At 42.3% G+C, this 18,606-nt stretch overlaps 1 protein-coding gene across 1 annotated transcript in view; it reads left to right on the forward strand.

Moving 5' to 3' along the window:
- Positions 1–1,669: 1,669 nt before the first annotated feature.
- The window catches only part of MGA (MAX dimerization protein MGA), a 52,584-nt gene continuing 35,647 nt past the window's right edge, over positions 1,670–18,606 (forward strand). Inside the window, exons 1-6 of the mRNA XM_066321237.1 lie at positions 1,670–1,761; positions 6,342–7,483; positions 12,836–13,766; positions 14,097–14,184; positions 14,275–14,370; positions 17,934–18,062. Of these exons, the coding sequence (XP_066177334.1) occupies positions 6,420–7,483; positions 12,836–13,766; positions 14,097–14,184; positions 14,275–14,370; positions 17,934–18,062 (2,308 nt within the window). The 5' untranslated portion in view covers positions 1,670–1,761; positions 6,342–6,419. The remainder of the gene's footprint in view (positions 1,762–6,341; positions 7,484–12,835; positions 13,767–14,096; positions 14,185–14,274; positions 14,371–17,933; positions 18,063–18,606) is intronic.

An 18,606-nucleotide genomic window follows, 5' to 3' on the forward strand; every position in this document is an offset into this window, starting at 1 on the left:
AACCCATAGAGCACATGCACACATGACATTTACATGTCTGGCCACACCGATCAGGTAGACACACAGCTATAGGAGCACAGCAGAGACAGCCATATTGGGCTTCCTTCCCTATCTGATCAGGAAGAGGTCACACATGTACACATATGTGTTTATATACATACATTTTTAAATTTATATATTTATATAAAAATATATTTATATATTTATATGTATGGTAGATACCCTCCAGCAGCAGAGTTCAGACACTGTTGATTCCTGAATCCCAGTCTCCCTGGTTGCTGGCATGTGGACACAGCAGCTCTGGAGGCCACAGTGCTGTTTCTGATGCTGGCACATGCTCTGTCTCTCAGGTGGCTGAGACTGCCCTGCCAACAACTCTCCACTCACATGATCCTGCCCATTAGAGACAGAGATGTGCGTATACACACGGCTGGTGGCACTCCTCTGGGCCTCCTTACAGACCCACCTCTACTAATGTTTTGATGCACGTTTGTCAAGTCTCTTAAAAACATATTTTCTTTAGTTCTGTGCTTCTGAGATAATTTGCTATAGCATAAACTTATGTTGCCAAGAAATCTCCAAAGGGACGCTGACCTTTTGTAATGTTGCTCTTCTTCTTCATCCCATTTTTAAATAAGACAAAAAACCCCAACAGATTGAGAAGCAGTCCTGACAAAGTTATAGTTTGCCGTAGACAATGGTCAGTGGAAAATTTAGGTCTACAGGTGAGCCTGGACCTTGGTGTCACCCTACAAACCGATGTCTTTGCCTTCGGGCACCATATGTAAGCCTTTGTCGTTTCATAGCGGATGCAGCGTTGTAAAATAAATAGCCTTAATGGAAAAAGGGATGGGGGGCTTTGTGGAGGTGATTTTGCCTGCAGCCGTGATGCATTTTGAATTCCCTTAACGTTCAGAATTCTGGTTTAGTGGGCTTATTGTCAGAAGTGCCAGGTTTATAACATGCAGTTAATGCATTTGGTGTCTGTGAATGCTTTCCAGGCTAGGCATGGGGCGGCACCTGCTCGGTGCCGTTCTCTGTCGAGGCCGTGCCAGGGCTGCGCTGAGGGCCCGGCTCAGGGGGCGCGGAGTGACAGATCTGTGTCTGCCAGAGGCACGGGGCCCTTCTTTACCCGCTGTGGTCGGAGTCTGAGCCGCGCTTTGGTCGGGTAGTGAAACTTGCTCAGACGATAGGAATATGGTTGACTTCGTTGCTTCCTCAGCTGAGGCTTTTCCGAGGAGGCGGCCGGTTCCTGCCGGCGGCAGCGCTCCGAAGCGTGGAGGCGCGGTGCGCGTTGCCTGCCGAGAGCGGTGCTCCTTTCCCGGGGGAGGCGGCCGCTGCCCTGGGCTTGGGGACGGCGGCGCGGTGCCACCCCGCTCGGCCCGCCGGGGGGCGCCGTGCGTCGCGGGCCTCGCGCGCAGTCCTGGCGCGGGCGCGGAGGGAGGCGGAGCCGCGCGACCGGAGCCCCGGGGCTTTCGACGGCCGCCGGCGCGTGAGCGATGAGCGCGCGCGCGCGCACTTTCGAGAAGCTTCTCCGCGCGCGGGGCGCTGCGCGGGCCGCGCCGAGCCGGGCGCCGGGCCCTACGCGCGGCGCGGGCACGTGACGGGCAGGCGGGAGGGAGGGGGATGCCGGCCTGCTGTGCGCCTGCGCGCGCTGCGGCGCCATGACGTCAGCACGGTGCGCACGCACGTTGTCCCCAGCTGGCGGACACACGGTCCGCGTGAGAAAGGAAGCGGGAGGCCGCGCGCGCTTCGCGCACGGTAACGAACCGGGGAGCGGGACCGCGCCGGGGACGGCGGCCGCGTCGCGCGCGAACCCCGCGCGCCTCTCCGCGCGCCCTCCGCCCGCCGCCCGAACTGCGAAAATTGACACCAGGCGCGGGCACGAGGCGGCCGGGCCCGGACCCGCTGGCCGCACCCCGGCGGCCACGCGAGGCGCCACTGCGCGCGGGCCGCCTCGGGAGCGCCGGCAGCGCGCACCCCGCCGGGCAGGGCCGCGCCGGGTCCCGGCGAAGAGCCGCGCCGTTGCCCCACGTGCGCTCGTCCCGCCGCCCTCCGCCAGCTAGCGCGGGCGGTGGTTCCAGCTCCCGCTGCTCCCGGGCCGCTGCCCCTCCCCGTGCGGAGGCTTCTGTCTGGGGTCTGTCCGGGGCGGGGGGCGGGCGGGGGGGGAGGGCGTTCAGAGCGACAGGTGCTGCGCTCGGCCCGCAGCCGTGACGCCACCTGCCCGGGGCGGGGCCCTCGTCTCTCGCCGGTGTGACCGGGGCGGCCCCTCCTGGTACCCGGCCGGTAGGTCGGTGTTGAACGGCGGCGCGGCGCGCGCGGCGGCCGCAGCCATTGGGCGCGCGCCATGGGTCTCCCGGCGGCGGGCGGAGCAGCCCCGGGGCTCGCGTGCCGCCGCCGCTCCCCTTCCCACGGCGCCTCTTGGTGCCCGCCCGCCCCGGAGCGCCGTGCGCGGAGCTGTGTCCCGGTTGCGTGCGGAGTTGGGTTTGTTTGTTTCTTTGAAAAGGACGCTTTCGCATCTGATTGCCGTCCTGCTTTTGGCGGGTCTCAGTGTGACTTGTGAGTGTTTTTGGCCGCTGCGCCCTGCCTGGACGCTGCTTCTCAAATACAAGGTCTGCGTGTAGAGATGGGAAATCTCTGACGCTGTTCAGAACTTCAGCTTCCCCAAATACACGTGTTTCCCGTGAAATACTGGATTAGAGTCTGTGCTATAACAAAACAGGCTCCTGTGTCACCAAATGTAATAGAATATATTAAGTTGCATTCTGTTAATAGACTGCTAGTGCTGAAATAACGTAGATTTTGATTACTTTCATTGCACATAATCATGTTTTAACCACGCACATCTTTGACTGCGTGCTGTGCGTGGTGGTGCTTGTGGTAGAAATAGCTACAGCAGTACGATGTAAGAACTTTGTTGGAGAACAGAAACTGTTACTCTCCAGGTCTTGATATGCATAGAACTTTTGCTGGATAAGTGGTTGTTGAGGGGTTTTTTTGTTTGTTTGTTTGTTTTGTATTTTTTCCTGGTATGTCTCAAGTAAGATAATTTAGTCAAATAAACGTAAAGGAATCAAGTACATTTAAAGCTACAGGCATTCTGCATATCTTAAACCAGATCTGAAACCACTTTGATAGCACATTTCCTTTATGAGCCCATACAGTTTTGGTGCATATTGCACAGCATTAATGTGAATTCACTTTCTGACTGTATGTTTACTATACGTATAAATGTGTTATATGTATATGTATGGAGTAAGTTGGTGGAAAATCACGGACTTTTTCACCACTGTGTGTATCTGAGATCTGTATTTCTGCAGTTCTTATAGGTGAACATGGAAGTGCTTATTTCTTGGGGATAGCTTTTTGTGTTCTTGGGACTTGAGGTGTAATCTACTGAAAAAGCAGAGCAATGCACTTAAATTCATTTTGTGTTCTAGACTCTGTTAAGGAGTTCTTGGTGGGTAGGTGGTTGTGGGTATGTTTGTGGGGAAGAATTTCCTTTGCAAAATTAAACTGAAAACCAGACCTTGTAACTTCACAGGTATTAAAAAAATCTACAGAGAACAGTTTTGGTTTATTTCCACCAATTTAATTTTTATGTTAAGTTTTAAAGTATGAAGCATAAAGGGTGGAAATGGATCTCTTGTATTCCCTAGATGTCAAGAACATTTATCATGGGGTATAAATTGCGTCTTGAGTTTTGAGGTCATTTGCCACATGCATGTGACAGCTTGTTAACACAGAGTTTTTCCTCCTGCAGTACTCCAGTCAGAACAAAATGAAGATGTCTTTATTAAATATCCAGTTCACTTAAAACTTGTGAATTAAGAATTAGTTCTCTGGAAAGAGATGTGATTGTTTTCCAACCCGTAGAATCATAGAATGGTTTTGGTTGGAAGGAACCTTAAGGATCACATAGATGCAACCTTCCTGCCATGGACAAGGGATACCTTTTGCTGGACCAGGTTGCTAAAATCCCCATCTCCAGCCTGGTGTTGAACACTTCCCGGTGTTGGGGCATACAGAGTGTCTCTGGGTAACCTGTTCCAGTGCCTAGCTACTCTTGTAAATAATTTCTTCCTAATATTTAGTCTAAACTTCTGTCTTTCATTTTGAAGCCATTTCCCCTTTTTCTATCACTGCCTTTGTAAAGGTCACTCTCCAGATTTGTTGTAGGTCACTTTTAAGTACTGAAAGGCTGCAATTAATGAATCTCCTCAGAGCCTCTTCCAGGCTCTGTCAGCCTGTCTCCACAGGAGAGATGTTCTGTCCTTCTCAACGTCTTTGTGGCCCTTCTCTAGACTTGCTACAAGAGGTCTGTGTCCTTCCTGTGCTGGAGACCTCAGAGCTGGATGCAGTGCTCCAGGTGGAGTCTCACCAGAGTAGCGTAGAGGGGCAGAATCTCACCCCTTGTCCTGCTGGCCACACTGCTTTGGATGCAGCCCAGGATAGAATTGGTTTTCTGGGCTGCAAGTGCCATGGCTGCGTCATGTCCAGCCTCTCACCCACCAGCAGCCTCAATTCCTTCTCAGCAGAACCACTCAATTTCTTCATCCCCCCAGCCTGTGATTGATACTGGGGATTCCCCCATGTCAGGTGCAGAACCTTGCACTTGGACTTATCAAACCTCTCATCAGACTTGTCCAGGTCCTTTTGGACATGATTCAGGCATGTTAGCTTCACTTGCCCTGCCAGTAAGTGTCCCTCCTGAGGGACACCACTTGTCACAAATGGTCCCTGGGACTCAGAGCTGTGGGTCACTGCCCTCTGCATGGGACCACTGTATTAGTTTTTCATCCACTGAACAGTCCACCCCTCAGATCCATTTCTCTCCAATTCAGAAAGAAGGATTTTGTGGGGAACTGTTTCAAGGGCTTTATGGAAGTCCAGACAGACAACATCTGTAACTCTTCCACTGTCCACCAGTGCAGTCTCTTGGTTGTAGAAAGCCACTGGGTTGGTCAAGCAGGACTTGTCCTTGGTGAAACCATGCTGGCAAATGACCTCTGTCCTCCATGCCACCTTAACATCGCTTCTGGGGGGATCTGTTCCGTGATCTTCCCAGGCACAGAGGTGAGGTTGACAGGTCAGTAGTTCCCAGAATACTACTATATACCCATTTTTTAAAAATGGGTGCAGCATTTCCCTTTTTTTTAGTCCCCTGGGACTTCACCTGACTGCCATGACTTCTTGAATATTAAGGGAAGTGGCTTGAACACATCAGCCAATTCCCTCAGGATGCTGGGTTGCATCTTAGCTTCTAGCAGTGGTGATTAACTCTGGTCTCTGGCCCCCACCAAGTAGGTGTTTGATATGAGATTCAATCATTTTTTGTCAGTATTGTGTTCCATATACAGTAAGGATGAAAATACAAACATCTGGATATGGAAATAGGATTTTTGTGAGTTACCAGAAGTGCATATTTTAAGTTTTCACTTAGAGAAATATATAGGCTGTTTGAAAAATGAAGTAGTTTGTGATCTTTTGTTAGTGTTGATGCAATTCTTAACCTGGCAGGTAGACACACAAAGGTGGAATTGTGTATATGCTGAAAAAAGTAACTTTTTCAATTACTTTTATCGGCGTATACACAATTCTAAACAGTGATTATGCTAATCATAATAGTACCAATGTTTCCTTGTTTGATTTAAATTATTTCCATAATTCAGAAGATAAAGGAAGCTAAGGCTGCCCAATGCTTCACAAAGTTTGTGTCTTTTTCCAGAGATTATCCATTTTAAGTATTTTGTCCCTATTTTTTCTCTCTGCCCTTGATAGATGATTAGAAGTCCTTGAGGTTGGTGGGGAGTGTAAGCAAAGAAGTTCCAAACACACAAACTTTGATGATTTCAATAAGGAACTTCAGAGAAAATGTTTATAACTTTTTTTTTCCTTTCTTCCTTTAAATTTTCATCAAGTTGTAGACCTCAGGGAACTCTTTCTTTCGGGCAAGATTTCTGCTTTTGTATCAGAAATGTGCCATTTGCTCTCCTGAAAACTTTTGCATGTTTTGCCTAATGTTAAGTGAATGATGTGCAGATGAGAGGGAATGTCAGAGCAAAGTGCTTATAAATACCAAGCAAAGCAAGGAGTTCTGTTGGGGAAAAGGCTGTATGAAAAAGCAATTGAAAGGTGTCACAGCCCCAATGTCTATAAGGTCAAAATTGTATACACACATGCAACATTGGTCTATTACACTCTGTGCTCTGTTTTGTAGTACTGCTTATCTTTTAAGTTAATAATGTGGAGAACTATTGCAAAAAGGATGTCTCACTTGACTTAATTACTTTCTTAGACTGTATTGGAATATTTTTAACTGTGTTTTCCTTTTCTTCCAGAATGGTGAGCACACACAGAAGATTATCAGAACTCCGTAGCATTTGCATTTGGTTTGAGAGCTTGTGAGAGTGCTCATCATGGAGAAACAGCAGATTGTCCTGGCTAGCCGGGATGGTGGGACTGTGTCTGGTGCAGCGCCTGCTTTCTTTGTCATATTGAAACAACAGCAGGGAAACGGAAAAGCTGACCAGGGAATCCTAGTAGCAAACCGTGATGCCTGTGCTCTCGCCAGCAGTGTATCAACTCCAGTCAAACCCAGAGTCAAGACCTGCCTCCCAGCTGACTGTGTCTCAGGGGGCATCACTGTCACCCTCGAAAACAACAGCATGTGGAATGAATTCTACCACTGCAACACGGAGATGATCCTGACCAAGCAGGGGAGGAGAATGTTTCCATACTGTCGATACTGGATTACAGGGCTGAATTCCAGTCAGAAGTACATCCTAGTCATGGACATATCCCCTGTGGACAATCACCGATACAAATGGAATGGCCGTTGGTGGGAGCCCAGTGGGAGGGCAGAACCACATGTTCTAGGGCGAGTATTTATTCATCCAGAATCCCCTTCCACTGGCCAGTTCTGGATGCATCAGCCAGTATCCTTCTACAAACTTAAACTTACCAACAATACCCTGGACCAGGAGGGTCACATAATCCTGCATTCTATGCACCGATACCTGCCACGGCTTCACTTGGTGCCTGCAAACAAAGCCACAGAAGTGATTCAGCTTAACGGCCCTGATGTCCACACATTCACCTTTCCACAGACAGAATTCTTTGCAGTTACAGCCTACCAGAACATCCAGATTACCCAGCTGAAAATAGATTACAATCCTTTTGCTAAAGGATTCAGAGATGATGGGCTGAACAGTCGACCTCAGCGTGATGTGAAACAGAACAGCAACTTAGAATTGGAAGGAGGTGACGTTTTTAGCACTTCTGATATTTGTGGTCACCCTGCTGAAGTTGATGCATTAGATGTGCATCACAGAAGTTCAGATTCTTCATTCATTGGTCAAAACCCATCAGACATTGGGCTGGATAAAGAGTCCTTTAATGCAGAAGGAGACTTCTTGGGTCTCCTGGACAGTGACCTGCCTTCAGGTGTTATGCCAAAGCTAAAACAAGAAGTTTCTGAAAGGTGGGTTAACGCTGTTTTTCAGTACAACCGCTGGTTAAGTGAGATGTTTTGTAAATGAATAACAGGATGCTTGGTGTGGAGGTTTACAGCTAAAGAATCAGAATCACACAGAATCACTGGGTTGGGAGAGACGTTCAAGATCATTGAGTCCATCCCAACCCTAACACCTCAGCTAGACCATGGCACCGAGTGCCACGTCCAGTCTTTTTTTAAACTCATCCAGGGATGGTGACAAAGGTTGCATGACCTGAAATGGCAGAACAGTTAATATTACTAAAAGCTTTTATTTGTTCGGTCATGTATCAGTCTTGAGTTTCTCAGGTGTCTGGGGAATGCAAGAGTTCAGTATTATTTTCTGTGTTGCTTTAGCTCCCATTGTTGAGGAGCACTGAGGAATTTCTCTTAACCCTCTTAGCATTTTAGAAGGCTAAATTAATTTTTTTCAGAGTTTTGTGTAGAGCACATTGCAGTCATCAAAACACTGCCTTTGCTTTTAGGGTTGCTCACCACATTGACATGCTGTCTATCTATAGCTTCAGTTTTCATTAGTGAGAGTGAATGGTGTGTGGGTATTTAGATTGCATGTGTGTAGGGATTGCTGCAAGGCAATTGCAGTTGGCAGCAAGCCACTGTTTTGTCAATAACTGCTTAGTGTGAATTCTTTTATTCCACAAAGAAGTGTGAGGTAGCCTGTCTGTTGGTAGTCAGTTGCCTCAGTATTTGTTGTGAAGTAAGGGAAGTACTTCAGAACAACTTGGTTTTTCTAAAGCAAGCCTGGCAAAACCAGGCACTTACCAGTGCATTTTACTGCACTTTTACTTAGTTTTGAAAATCAAGCAATACAATGGAGCAGACTTAGTGAATAGTTAATGTACATGTAGAGCTACTTTGAATGAGAAGAAATTATTTTTAAAAACATAGTGGCTTCTTTTCTGCCATGTTGCTTCATGTCAATTTGTTAATACCAGGCTTAATCTGCCAAAGATGTAGCAACAAACCAACCATTGTAGACCAATACACAAGAGAATTATTTAACTGCAGAATATCAGGATGATGTTAATGGTGAAATTAGAGATCAGTTCTTATGGGAGAAAAGTTACGTTTATGATGTAGTTATACAAAGGCTGTATTACTGTACAACAGCAGTGTGTTTTCAGAGAGCACTGAGGTTTCCTCAGTTGTTTGTCTTGCAAGAAGGATCTCATTGCCTTTTGCGTAACTGAAAAAACTTTGAATTGCAAAGTTATTCATACTTGGACTTTTTATTGCATTTATTTGTAATAATTCTTAAGAGTACTAAAATTGTTTTGAGATCTTGAGTGCCCAAACCTTTCTTTTGCAGTGTTTTCGTGTATCAGTCTATTAGAAAGAAAGTCTTCTATATTTCCTTTGTTCCCAAAAAACGCTGTTCTAACCCATCTTAAATGCTGAAAATACACCAATTATGGAAAGGATGGGCTTTTTTTAGTTCCTAAGAGCATGGAGAAGAGTTTAGGTAACGTCACATATTGGAAGTAAAACACAGAAAATAATTATTGATAGCTTTATTTTGCTTTCATAGTGATATTTCTTTTGCTGGGAGAGGGTCATTGGAGCAAATTGTTTTGAGAACTGTTTATTCCCAAGGAATAAAAAAATGTTTTAAGGTATCAGGGACCTTCCTTAGAAATAGCTGATGCAAATTGGCAGGTTTAATTTCTTTCTGTCCAGAGCATGTTAGAGTCTTTCTCTGGTTTTGCCTCCAAGGCAGCTGATCTCTGAAATGCCCTAAAAGCTGCCCAGACAGGAAAAGACTTCAAAGGGTCTTTTTGTTGTCTGGCTTGGAAGCACCTGTCACTTGAATAAATGTTGCCACTGTGCTAGAACTACTTTCAAGCATTGGCCAGCTTTTTGTTGATTTTGTAATCTATGTGAAAAAGTCAAATTCTTTACTTGGTAAGAGAAAATTGATTTTATCCAAGAGATGGCAAGATTGTCTTTCTAAGTGCTGGAGTTTTTCAGAACATTAGTTCTCCTTTCTTCTGATCTGTTCAGAAAACAATGTTTTCATGCCATGCAGTTGAGTTTAGAAGCATGTCAGCCTTTCGAGGACAGCACTGAGAGTGTGACATCTTTCTTTAGTAAGACAAACACATTAATATTCACATATTAATGAAGACTTGGCAAGTTTTTTGGTTTTCTTTGTTTTGTTTTGTTTTTTTTTTTTTTTTTTTTTTTAGTGTTGGGTGCTTGATAGGCACTATCTTGCTTTTAGGCAGGGTAGTGATTTCTGCTGAGCTTAGATTTGAGTGAGAAGCAGGTTGGGAACAGCTACCTCAGATAATCTTCTGCAAAAGAAGTAGAGTTCCTAGTGCTGTTGAGGGTGATACTCCCCACCGATATTCAATTCTTCTGATGTTTTTGATAATAGAACCATGTAAAAGAGTAACTTTAATCCTAAGTTATTAGAGGACTTCAGAAATAAAGGACTGTTTTCTTTATCCAAAGTACTACGTGGGTTTTTTCCTTCTGCTTCTGTGGTCTGATAGTATGTTTAGTTAACTAGAGGTATTGTAAAGAAAATAAATTTTTGAGTTGTGGATACTTTGGTAGAAGTGCTTATCCCTGGATATACTCAGATGTTTAAGCTATGGAGGGTACCACAAACAAACTTTACTAGTTCTTAAGTCTTACAGGCTAATGTACTCTTCCTCCTTTCTGAGGTCTTTCAAATTTCCTCCTTCAAAAATAAAAAATCTGTATGATTTTTAATGCTCCATTAGTCTCGTTACTCTAATTTAGTTGTCTTGTGTTTAGTCTTGACAGTTTGAGTTTTTTCCTTTCCTGACTTTCTTTTGGGGGAGAAAGGCAAGTGATTATCCTTCAAACCTCTGTCATAGATCGCTAGATTAATTCCACAAGAAGTCAGATTCCTGCTCCCGAGGGTATTTTAAAATTATGTACCAAGAAAAAAGTCTTGTTGCTTTCAAAAAATGAGCAGCTTAGTTAAGGTTTTTAATCTGGAAAAAGCCAAAACGGCAGTCTCTCTGCTTTCATTTTTGTATTGCAAGGGTGCCAAATACATTACTTGGGCTGTAAGGAAGTTGGTTTAAATACAAGCACTCGTCTATATCAGGTAAAGAAAGAGCTGGTTAAGAAAATATTTCACAATTTTTGCCTGATCTTGGATTGAGGATTTTGAGAGGACAAACTTCCTTGTTTCGTCTTCCTATAATTAGAGGAAATTTCTGTGACTACTTATGTTGCACATAACTTCAGAAACTAAGGGCCAGATGAAATTGCTTCAGTGCTAAAAAGCAACATTTTTATTCTTTGAGGAGTTGGTTATTGCATCAGAATTTAAAACCAGCGCTTTGTGCAAATCCTTTATCTTCTCATGCATACACATGCATGGGTCATACCTCACTCTTGTCACCACCTGGCTTATGGTTGCATTATGCAGAATAAAACAGTATTTGTGTCTAGAAGTTTCAGTTTTACAGTGGGGCTTTTTAGTTTGGATACTGTCCAGATCCTGGTTAGAAAGGTAATCCTTAACTTAAATGTACACCTTGCAAGAGATAAGTCTAGAGGAGTCCAGGCTTTATTGGGCTTCCAACTGGAAACGGTAAAACTCAGATGAGAAATTTATTCCTGGCCTGCAAGTTTGCTGGGTTTTTTTGCCTCTTGATTTTCAAGAATTTTAAAGTAGCAGCGCAGATGAGTCTTAATAATATTCACTTTAGTTGTGGATGAGTTGTACTGGCACAACCTTTTACCTTAGTATTGTGGCAGATTTTCAGTAGCTGATAAGTAGTCTGTCTTTGCATTTCTTTCACAGTAAACTCACTAACTGAGAAAGGCTTTTTAATCTTACATTTCACAGTATTAATTAAATGAAAGTTTAAAAATTTCTAATAAAAACCTCATTGTCCAGAGAAAACAGTAGACAAAACAGGACTGGTACTCCCGTCTCCTGCTGTCTGCCATTCCCTCATGTTTTAGCTTTAAGCTTAATGCTGGTTACTTAGTGTCTTATGAGTTGCAACAAGTTTTCTAGATAGCTTCTCTTTTTCTTTAGCATGTCATATGTAAATATATAACTTTGTATCATGATTCTCAGCTCTCTGTTTTAATACTGAAATGTTTCATCATGAGGGGAATACTCCCAGCTCCATGTTGCGATTCTTGCGCGTCCCAGCTCTTTTCCCTTAAGTATGTCTCAGTCTACACAAGAAGGAAGCAGCTTCTTCCTCACTTTTTTTCGCTTTCTCAGTCCCAGCTGTGGGTTCAACTGGGCTTAGCACTTCTTTAAAGAGGTAGGGATGGATAGTATTAATGATAAAATAGACACAGATGCATGTGTACAGCCAGTATATGCAAAGCAATATTCACTCTCTGTATAATTTATTGGTACTACAATTATGTTAAATTTTACTTGAAATTGTCACCATTAACAAGTAATTTTACTTTTATTAACATTTTAATAACACCAAGTTGGCAATAATAATTTAATATAATTAAATTATATGTGGTGTATAATACAAGAAGTATAAAGGTATTATTGGAATACTATGTGATAGATTGAGGAAATAAGTTCTGACTTTTTTTCTGAGTTATATTCCCGATATGGGTTTCTGGCTTCATGCCTTAGCAGTTTTCTCTTATGACAAGGAGCCAGGTTCTGATAACTGGTTACTGTAGTTCTTTGACTGATGTGTCTGGCCCTCAAAGAAACCCATTATGAGCTGCCTGTACTGTTAGTCTTCAGTATCTAATGCATGGTATTTTGAATTCTGGTTAGGTTGGGACTCAGACCTAACAGAAAATACAGCAGGATTCAGTAGGATAGTAGTATTCTGTAAGTGTTCAAACAACAGTTGAATTTAGGAATTGTCTGTATGTGGCTTCAGGGTGCATTAACTAAAATTTTGGTGCTTTAAGTGCTCACTTGGCTTCTTATTTGCAAGCACAATGGCTTTAGTGTCCTAATGAGATACAGCAAAGTAAGGTCACTTCTGAGCATTTCAAATATGACAGGGTAGCATAAGTTCATGCTGAGCAAAAGAGGAAAAAGTGCGAATGGCACCCTCATATTAGTAGGGAAGGAAGTTGTGCTGCTGCCTTCAGATAAGAAGTTGGATTGCTCTTAATGGTGGCAATTTCTTGGGATTTCTTGGGTGCTTCTAAAAATGGAAGCTTGTAAATGACAGCTTATTTAGCAGACTTATGTCTGGAAGCATTTTAGAATTTAGCATTTTAGAAGCTTTTTACAGTATAACAGAATTTTGGAAGATTGTGGAATTTTGGTAAAGGAGATTTGATAAAGATCTTACATTGTATTTTGGTTTTGTCCCCTCTCTCCTACCCCAGTCCCATTGCTAGCAGTTATGAAAGCAATTCCCGTGTGACATCTCCATTGGACCCAAATGGACACTTTAATGTAGTCATTAAAGAGGAGCCAGTAGATGACTATGACTATGAGTCAAATATTTGCACACAAGGAATAACTGTGAAACAGGAAGACACAGATGAAGAAACTGATGAATTTTCCAACACTGACGATGATGATCCCGTTGTACAAAAACACCTAATGAGACGCCGTGAAACAGATGGAATTGATGGAGAATTCAGGCCTGGGAAGCGTATGCTAGCCAAATCTTCAGGTGTTGCCAAAGCAAAAATGTTAAAGCTGGACAGTGGTAAGATGCCTGTGGTCTATTTGGAACCTTGTGCAGTCACAAAGAGCACAGTGAAGATATCTGAGCTGCCACAGACCATGCTTTCCTCTTGCAAGAAGGATAAATCCGCTTTGAGTGCAGTCCTGGATTCCTTGCCCATGTGTTTTGAAAATCACAAAGACTCTTGCTCAGGCACAGTCACTGTTCCTGAGGAGTTAGTTATGAAGAAAGAATCTCCTGCAAGTAAAATGTCACAGAAATACTGTTCAATTGGAGAGGCCCAGTGGGCTCTATCCAAATCACCTAATTTTAATCTCAGGGGCTCAGTAAGTTGTGATTTTCCAGATAAAGAAATCTGTGGCAGAAAAAGGCCTGGCATGCCGAAGAACCCTATGTCCCTGAAAGGCTCTGCTAACAATCAGAGCACCCTGTCGTCAGTTACAAATAAAAGAGGAAGGCCCCGGAAACTGAAAATTTCCAAGGCTGGTCGACCACCTAAAGGTATAGGGAAAAATGTAATAGCAAGCAAGAACACTTCTCTGGGGCCTGGGAATATCCTTCCAGATGTTAAACCGGACCTTGAGGATGTCGATGGTGTTCTTTTTGTGTCCTTTGCATCAAAGGTAAAAACCTCTTTGTGAAGTAAAGTTCAAAAACCTTTTAAAGCCTTTATGCTTACAAGCTGAAGTTATATTTTCTTTTAAACTGAGTTTGGAGTTTTGTGGCCTCTTTCCAAATCTGTTCTTGTTTTGACCCTGTGTTGTTCATAACATGGTCCTACTTCTTGCTGCTTAGGAAAAAGTAGGGAGTTCTAGAGTTCTGTATAAAAGCACGCATGCTTGTTTATGAAACAGTGTCATGTTTGGAATAATTTGGTGATATTTTATGTGGCCTACTTTGCATCTAAGTGGTTTAAGGTATCTTAACTTACTTAAGGCTCTTCATGTATGTAGGAAGCTCTTGACATTAACACTGTTGATAGAGCTGGTGGAGAAGAGTCACAAAATCTTCAGGCTCCCCTGTTGACTACAAGTGATCCAGGTACATTTTTCTTCCCTTTTTTTTTTTTCCTTTCTTTTTCTTTTTTTCCATGGCAGATGTTTTTTATATGTTCTCTTATTTTTTGAGTAGATTGTCAAGCAAGAATACAAGTACTGGAAAAGGAGCTGATGGAAGAGCTGAAGACCTTGAGGCATAAACAAGTAATACATCCTAGCCTTCAGGAAGGTAAGTGGTCGTGTACATCCTGATGCACCTGGTTGATCATTACACTTAGTCATACTCAGCTGATAATTTCCTGCTGGTGCCAATACTCTGTGTACCTAATACAGCTAGGACCTGGCTTTTCGTCTGCACACATTTTTGTTGCAAACTAGAAAATGTGAAGGTGGCAGAAAGTGACTCCTGAATCTCCAACAGGAGAGCAGGAGTCTGCATGTTATGTGCCTCCTGCAGAACTGGCTGAGCCTTCCAACAGTGCCTGTTTTGTAATGACGGCAGAGAGAGTTGGTTTTATTCCTTCATAAAAGTATGCATTTTCTGGTGATTAGAAGAGCTAGAGATCCAGCAACACTTAACCAAGACTACATTTACTGTGATTTGTGTCCTTATTTGAGTGCCTGTTCATCCAGTTCAGGAGCCATGTAAAAAGGCTAAGCAATATACTTGTAGTTTGTGATTTTCTATTTATATACAATGTTATCCTAAGGTAGATGGAGGAAAATGAAGGATCCACAGAGTGGAACTTAATGTTCTCTCTTCTGATGATGTTGACAGACATCAACAGTAGTAGTCCTGAGACCAATGACATTAATGTAGCATCAGAGAAGGTGGTGAAATTATTGATACACATGGAAACATTGTACTTCATACTCCTGAGTTCTGGTCCTGAATGTTTCAAACGCGTAACTGTAGTGCTATAGGGACTGAAACTCCAAATACTGACTTTGGCTCTAATATGACCTGTTCTGGGCCCTCACAGGGCTTCTGTGGTGAAGAGCATTGGATTATCTTTAGTGGTTTATGTGTGGTGTATGATGAGAACTTACAATGTTAAGCTATTTTAGGATTTTGTTGTGGACCTCCTAGGTGTTACCTTTACCCCAAAAAAGTATAATAAAATTACAGTGTGTTGGCAACCATGTGATACATCGGAAACTGCAGCCCTTGAGAGGGCTGTTTAACTCATGGTATGATCCTGCAACAGGGAGCATATACAACCCACATACTTTTTTCCAGATGAAGTGTGAGGTGCCTTCTGAAGGGTTTTTAGCAGTTCACAGATATTACAAAATGGACAAGAAATGTAAAGCATTAGGCTAAGAAAAAGACATCTGAAAATTTTTGATTTTCTTGAGTGGTAATGGCCATCATTTCCAGCGTCGGATGGAAATCTGCTGCACCTGTTAAATAGTGAAATTGCAATTCAGCAATGATAGAGATGAACCACAGCTTCTAATTTTTACAGGGAAAAGAAGATACAGGAAAACTATTTGCAGCAAGAGCATTATGACAATGGATGCAATCTTATTTGTCTATGAAGTGAATTACAGTATGAATACTTTTGTTGTTAGATTTCAGCTGCTACCTGTTAACAAGGAAGCAGACTTTCTCCAGATTACCTTCATGTTCCAAAAAATTACAGATCTCTTGCCTTATGGACTTGAGATCCTGGAAGGAACAGATATAGCACTTTTGATGTTAACTCTGGTTTTGATTCTCAACAGTATAGTTGAGAAGTTTAAGATTCTTTTTCAGATTCACCGATGAAATGTTGGAGCTGTACCTGAATCCTGCAATTGCTCTTGATCTGTGAAGTTAGTAACAGAGTGATGGAAGCTGTCTAGATTTTAGAGGCACTAGAATTGCAGGAAGATTCCTTAGAAAGAAGGGACTCCAACTTAAGTATTAAAAGGAAAGCTCCTGCTGGAGCACTGCAGTGCTATGGGATGCTGCTTTTATCTGAGCTAATTTGAACCCCTGACTGTTATTGAAAATTGAAGGCACTGTTGTCATGTTTCATATTTCAGATTAATCAGCTGCAGCTGATGGAGAAGAGAAAGTTCTTACAGTTCTGCATTGCTGCTGTTTGCTTACAGCAACTGAAATTTAGCAATGCTCTGGAAATTATAGAAATTTTAGAAAGTGATAGTTCACCTGTTGAGTATGGGGACATCTTTATTGACCTGTTACCATTTTTTCTCCTGTGGCTGCCCACAGTCATTCTGTATTGCACTTCTTGGGCTTTTCCTCTTGAGTTTTGTCTTGAGTGTGTTTTACTTCATGATCCTAAACTGAAAAAATAGATTTTGTGCATGTGCGATATTCTTATTTTTGTTTGAGTGCAAAACAAAGATACACTTGTTTTTGCAGGTGACAGAAAGGAATGTAAAGAAAAATAAACTCTGTACTCTTTTCATTTTATTTGAATAGAAAAAAAGAAATGGATGGCATCTTGACGTTTGTCAGTTGATGTGTTTTTATACAAAACACCAAATTGACTTGCTTCTTGTTTTCTCTCCAAATTGACTTGCTTCTTGTTTTCTCTATGTAGATATGAAAATTACATCTCACTAGACTGTCTGTGATAACAGTATCTGTTTAAATAACCATGCCAGAGATTTGTTCATGTCAGTTGTTTTCAGGCTGCTAGTAAACTGTTTTCACTACTGTATTTTCACTTGTGAACATAAACCTGTACAGCCAGCACAAGGTTTCTACCGTATGTGCAAATATGACTTTGTTTCTTGAGCCTTTTCAAGTCATACATTCTCAGTTTCAAGGTACATGCATTTCATATATTAATTTCAAACTTGCAGGCAACAGGAGCAACATTTGTAAGTTTCTATAGCTAAAAATCAAAACCAGAAGTTCTCAGCTCCCAGCTGTGAGCTGAATTTGATTGACAGTGATTTTTTGAATTCAGTGTAACAATATTGTCTGAAAAGGTGCAATATCAGTTTTTCTAGCTTTTACTTTTCTCAGCACTTCTATATCTATATTTGTTCTGCCATTGACAAAACCAGCTTTTGTTACTAAGTAAATCTTTCAATTTGGGTATTGGGGGTTGTTAATGAAGGAACATGTTGATGCCACCACAGATGGAATTCAATGCTTTTAACACAGGTTGTTTAATTTCTGTATAACCATTTTCCCCCTGTTTCAGGATGAAATGAGTCCTCAAAATGCTGTCTAAACTCGTATTATAACAGTCGAAGGAACACACACACTTCAGAACTAAAATGTGATTTCTTGTCTCTTACTGCTGGTTGAAGCTGTTGTATGTGTGATATCTGTTCTTGCAGAAGTTTAGCTCAGTACAAAAGGGGATGTGTAATCACTGCTGGCAAGCTTGATAACTTAGGGATATGAAATGTCAGTCAGCTGAGTTGGGTTCAGAGAGTAACTCTTGCCTTCAAAGATGTAAGTGGTGCCGACTTACTAAAAAATACAGACAGAAGGTTTTATTATGAGATTTATTACAAAACTGGCACAGTGGTTAATAAATTTCTGTGAAAACTTCAGTAGCAATCAAAAAAACTGTGAAAAGCAATTCAGTGTTTTTCTCAAATTCCCATTGCGTAAAATGCTCTTTAATTTACACCTGCTATAAATCCAGTGTAAGTAACTGCTATGGCACTAATGCTTTTTTTCAAGTATCTTAAAATGGTGGGGGTGTGCCAGAAAAAACCCATGGTAACTGAATGCTTTATCTTTTAGTGAATATATTGATTCTCTTTTTCCTAATATCTTGCTGCATTGAGATATTTACTGTTACTTGTTTCTTGTAGTGGGACTGAAGTTGAATTCTGTGGACCCAACAATGAGCATTGACTTGAAATACTTGGGTGTGCAACTTCCTCTTTCATACTCAAATTATTCTCTGTGGAGCTATCCAGGTACCAACCCCAATTCTCCAGGTGGGTAGAATATGAATTTGCTGTAATCTCAAGTGTCACCCTTTTATTATCAATGAGAAGGAGAGAATGGCTGTTTTGTTCAGCTTGATATCTAAAAAGATTAAAATGATACTAAAGTGACAAAATAGGAGAACTTCCTTAGATAATTTTGTGGTTACTGGGCAAGGAGTCCTGAGTAATTGTGGCTGGATTATTTTGAGTGTTCCTGTTTTGTGATGATTATGATCCAGTAATAGTATCTGTGTACTTTATATTGACCTCTCAGACAGCTCAAAAAAGCTTAGGCAAGTTGAATTTGCCTGACGTTGCTCACATACCAAACAACAACAACAACAAGTTGTCTTTCACAGAGATGAGTATCAGAATTTTCCAGAAGACCTTGAGATGCCACATGGGGGCTACCCTGTAACTTCATGATAATCATTTAGTTCAAAAGTTGTGACTGATTGTTCTTTTTTGAGCTTGCTTGGTATCCAAGCAAGTGTATTTCTCATTCTGTGACTATGGTTCTCATACTGTTGGTAGGTACTTAATAGTGTTGGTA

Source organism: Sylvia atricapilla, chromosome 6, assembly GCF_009819655.1.
Source record: "Sylvia atricapilla isolate bSylAtr1 chromosome 6, bSylAtr1.pri, whole genome shotgun sequence".
Classification (NCBI taxonomy): Eukaryota; Metazoa; Chordata; class Aves; order Passeriformes; family Sylviidae; genus Sylvia; species Sylvia atricapilla.